We start from the raw sequence: 4,894 nt of genomic DNA, 5'->3' as shown, positions 1-4,894 counted from the left end.
CACATGAAAATATTCTAAAATTGAAAAAAAAAGAAAACCCTCCACAAATGTTAATTCTTCCACTGTACCATGAGCAGGCTCTGTCTAAACTCAGCAGATGAGAAAAGTACAAAGATTTACTGCTACAAAAATCTGAATACACTGAAAGTAAACTGATCATAATAGAAAAAAATAGCACACTGCAGAGGGAAAGACTCCATGAAAACTGGATTTAGCAAAATTGACCCAGGCTTCAAATGGAGAAAACTTGGCAGAAATTTGCAGCAAGACATTAAATCTGTTTTTATACAGTGAACAAATCCATATTTTAAAAGCCTCTATGGCTTTGGGATTGTGTGGAAAAGCATTTGGAGAATCTGAATTAATTAAAATTGAAAAGTAAAAATAAAAATTATACTTGGCTACTGATAGCTAAGTAAACACGTATTGTCAAAAATTTTAATAACTAACTGCAGCTAACAGTTTTACTCCTCTAACTTCATTTTGAAAAACCCATGGTAGCAAATGATCTCCTAAACCCTGATGGTTACAGTGGACACATCATTTAAATCCAGAAAAGAACTGATTTTCCAAAAATATTCTGGATGTTTCCGCATAAGCATACCAAATAATAAAATGCATCAAGAACACTTTGTAAAGATCATTGTGTCACACAAATGTAAGGTATTATTATTAGAGAAATCTGAAAAGCTTTTTTTTTAATGTTGTAGAATAAGACAAAAATATATGAAATCTATAAAACAAAGAATTCTACAAAAATGACACAGAAAACACTTGTATCTCAGTATAAACCAGAATAACTTGAGTGGGGAGAGATGGAAACCACAAGCCAAATTCCTTTCCTGGCTTCACTGGCCGTTCTTCTCTGACAACCTTGGCTTTGATTTTCACGTCACTCCGTCACATACACAGATCTTTGTTCATCTCTGGTCCCCTGTGGCTACTCCTGTTCTGAGCTATTGAGCTTCCACATAACTGATTTCTCCTGTTGCTTTCCCAAACTCCCTAAACAACTCAAGCAATCAGCTCACCAGTTCTCCATTGCTGACATGGGTTGAGCATATGTGGCCTCCCCAACCTGCCACCTCTTGGGTGCTGAAGCCCCGCAACAGGAGTGAAGGGTGCCAAGAGCAGGTCTCCGTGCAACCCAGAGGAAAACTCATTTGCAAAACCAACTCATAAGCGTTTGCCCTGCTTAAAATTCCATTACATCTTGAGATTCTGGAGAGTCCTCTAGGTCTAACAAGTCCCCTAAGCTTCCTTGTGAGTTTAGGGTGAACCCCGAGTTTTTTAACGCATTATGAGCATTCATAAACTTCTGCAGGTATTTGGAGGTGTACAACCAATGATGCTTCAAGACATCTTCCATTTCGTAGTACTTGGACTGCCTGGCATTCATCTTCCGGAAACGCCTGAACAGTTTGTTGCCAGACTCATTTCCCTCGCTTGCCCAGGCCCCAATAGAGCCATCCCTCTCAATAATTTCAGGGACGTGGGCCAGGGTCTTGTGAAAATAATTGGTGATCTTGCCCTCATATCTGTACTTGAACTTGGTGGAGAGGAGCTCAGCAAAACGCTGTGAATTGAAACTGTACTGGCAGAGGGATTCTGGGCACTCCTTAGCAGGGCATGACGATCGCCAGACGGGTTTCATCTTCAAATAAAGGTCCATCAGTTCCCTCAGAGCTTCGTGCCTCTCCTCGGAGGGAACTAATTCACAGACTGCTTCAACCGTCTCTTTGGTCATGAGCTTCCTGGCGAAGTTGCCGTTCATCCTCATGATGGGCTTCAGGTTCATCTTCTTCCGGAGGTGCTTGTCCAGGGTCGCCTGCCATCTTTTCCTCTCCTCCCTGGAGGCACTGGGATTCTTATACACCTCCCCTATCTCTAGCTGGAAGATCTTGTAGAACTCAGCCGCGTTGCCAATGTCGCAGTGGAGCGCGTCGATGGACGGGACCGTCTCGATGAAGGGTTTGGCCGAGACCCCCTTCACCCGATCCCGCAGCTCTTCCACCGTCTCGTGGTAAGGGTTGGACCGCCAGACCTCGTAGCGCTCCAGGTTCTCAGCGTGGCTCCTGGTTATGGAGTGGAGGACAAGATTCTGAGAGGCTTCCAGGCGGGTAGCATCGCACAGAGTACAAATGTAGACTGAGCCAGAAGCCTCGAGGCCTTCCACTTCCCGGACAAGTTTCTCGTCATATCCGGTGCCCCTGAAGATGAACTTGAAGGTCCGGAGGATGCCTCCCATCTCCAGCATTAATTCGCTGCTCTTCATGGCCTCCCTCTCGGCGATGAGGGGGCTCAGGATGGCCGTCAGGGTCTCGTGGTCAGACTCATCGGCCAGCATCAGGCACAACGGCTTGCAACACAGCTCAGAGTTCGGCTTGGCTTCCTCGAACACCTTCACGTTCTGTGACCCATGCGCGATGGTAATCTTCATGATCGTGAAGGAAAACCGAACCGCCTTTTCCGGAACTGCAGGCCCGCTCCCGTGCTTCTCGCTCACGTCTCCCATCCCATCACAAGACTCCTTCACCACCACGGTGAAGGGGCCATTCAGGTAGTCATCAAGGTCCTGGCCTCTCATGCCTTCCAGGATGTCTTCTTCCATGTCCATCAGAGCAGACACCAAAGCTGAATCATAGCGGAAGCGCTTGGCAATGGTGTCCACCGGGTAATCATCCACAGAGGAGGACAGTCCGGACAGCCCGTCGATAATGCCCACGTCGGTGCTGGAAGCCACGTTCTTCAGAGGTGGCTGCCACTCGAAGGGGTGGTAGCCCGGCAGGAGGACCTTCTCAGCGTTCCGAAGGGCGTGCAAAGGCTGGAAAATCTGCCTCCCCGTGATGGCTTTCACAGTCCTGTACATCTTGTGGTACTGACTGCAGCTGAGGAAGGTGTTGACGCGGATGGCCAAGCAAACAGCTGGCTGTAGACCAGAGCCCCGTCCCTGCATGATGGCCTCCAGCTCGTCTGCTTGTCTGTGCTCATTCCTCGCCCTCAGCGCCAGCAGGAACAAGGTCAGGCACACCGACTTCACATCCCCACCTTCTTCTTTGTCAGCAAAAGCCTTGACTTGCAGCTTGAGCTCCCTCAGACGGTGCTTCTGAGCCCTCCGGGTCAGGGACAGGAGGTGCTGGCGGGGCCGGCCTCCTTTATTGATATGCACAAAAGTCTCTTTTGATTCCTTATGGCTTGAGACATGGTGATTGTATTTTTCCAAGCTGACCTCCTCATTGCACTCTTGTGCTGGACATTTCACAGTCAGGGAATTCAGGATGCTCAGAAAAGACCTCACTGGACTCTCCAGGTCGGTAGGGAAGCAGGGATATTGGCAAGAGGGACAGTAGCTGCCCGTGACTTTGATGCACCTCAGGATGCAGATCCTGCAAAACACATGCTTACAGCTGGTCTCCACAGGGTCAGCCAGAATGTGCTCACAAATCTGGCAGGAGATAGATTTCACAAAGTGTGCAGGGAAGTCCACTGCCAGGAGCTTGGTGCTAAGATGTATCTTACTGCAGCTGGCAATCTTCTTCATCAGTTCCTTGCTGCTGATCCTTGCCTGAGCTCTCCTCTTGCGCCGACGGGCTTGTTTTGCTCGGTCAATCACAGTTTTGAGTTTTTTGCTAAGTTGCAGGTTTGGCTGCTGACTCTTCCTCTTGAGTCCCCGACGGGCAGCGTGGCAGATGTCGCAGGAGGGTGTGTGGGGATGCCACTCCATGGTTTCACTCTTTGGGGAATAAACCTCACATGGGGCACTGCTAAACTTCCTGTGCATGAAGCTCCAGCAATTATGACAGAACTCAGTGGGGTGGATCGAGTCCACATCTGCCTTCACATCGATCCGGAAAACCTTGGCGATGAGGTCTGGCCAGGAAGTGGCTCTCTTTTCTTTCTTTCGCAAAAGGACTTGGGTTTTCCCGTCCACAGGCCCGTGGACTGGATATCTCCTGTTGTGCCCATCGCTGTTGAAAGAATTCCCACAGATGCGGCAGAGGTGTCTCAGGTTGGCTTGGTGGATGGCTTTGTCTCTCGCTTTCCCATCATCAGGGGGTTTCTTCAAAAACTTTGGGTGAGGCTTTAATGCTGGTTGAGTCAGGGCTGGCTTCTGACCACCAGCCTTGCCCAGGACTGCTGGAGATTGCTCGAGGGAGGGTTTCCCCTCGGAGGAATCTTGCTTTTCCTTTTGAGCATTTTCAGGGGCCTTTTCAAAGGATCTCACCCTGAATAGCTTAAATTTCCACTCTGAAAATTTAATATGTGGATGCTGGATTTCATCAGGGGTGGAACTGAGTCCCAGGGTCGGGGGCAAAGAGACAGCCATGCTGGCTGAGGTACCTGGGAACAATAAAAACAAGTCAGATTAGGAAAAAATTTCAGTATCCCACTGATGCATCTTGGAAGGACTGCAAATGTATACATTTGATTATTCATTTATTAAATCATCCAACAAGCTAGTTGTTAAACCTCCTATTTTAATATACTAGGTTAGGTGCTGATCATATAGCAGAGAACAGAGTCATTTCTTGTTCTGACAGTGCTGGGGTGATCATTTATACCATGTATCTAAGTACATGCACCACCATGGTTTGTTTTACATATATATGTACAATCCTATTTCTTTTTGTAATTTATTATTTTTTACTGAGGCATAGTTGATGTACAGTATTATGTATATACAATATTATTTCCTTTCTACCAAAACCCTAAGGTCTTTGAGGACAGATTCTTTGAGTGATTTATCTCTGTCTCCCCAAGGTTCCTAGCACACATCAGGTGCTCAATTGTTATTCACTGAATAAATGCAAGGAAAAAACTGGCTACTATAAACAAAGAAAAGTCATATTTTCTGCATTCTATCAGCTTCATTGCACTAGCTAGATGATATATT

At 47.1% G+C, this 4,894-nt stretch overlaps 1 protein-coding gene across 1 annotated transcript; it reads right to left on the bottom strand.

The window, feature by feature from the left end:
• Positions 1-1,195: 1,195 nt before the first annotated feature.
• Positions 1,196-4,327, bottom strand: RAG1 (recombination activating 1). Its single transcript, XM_006195031.2, has one exon. The coding sequence runs from the start codon at positions 4,325-4,327 to the stop codon at positions 1,196-1,198; it is 3,132 nt and encodes a 1,043-aa protein (XP_006195093.2).
• Positions 4,328-4,894: the final 567 nt, after the last annotated feature.

This window comes from Camelus ferus, chromosome 10 (assembly GCF_009834535.1).
Source record: "Camelus ferus isolate YT-003-E chromosome 10, BCGSAC_Cfer_1.0, whole genome shotgun sequence".
Taxonomy (NCBI): domain Eukaryota; kingdom Metazoa; phylum Chordata; class Mammalia; order Artiodactyla; family Camelidae; genus Camelus; species Camelus ferus.
This window is presented reverse-complemented; position numbering and strand designations above follow the sequence as displayed.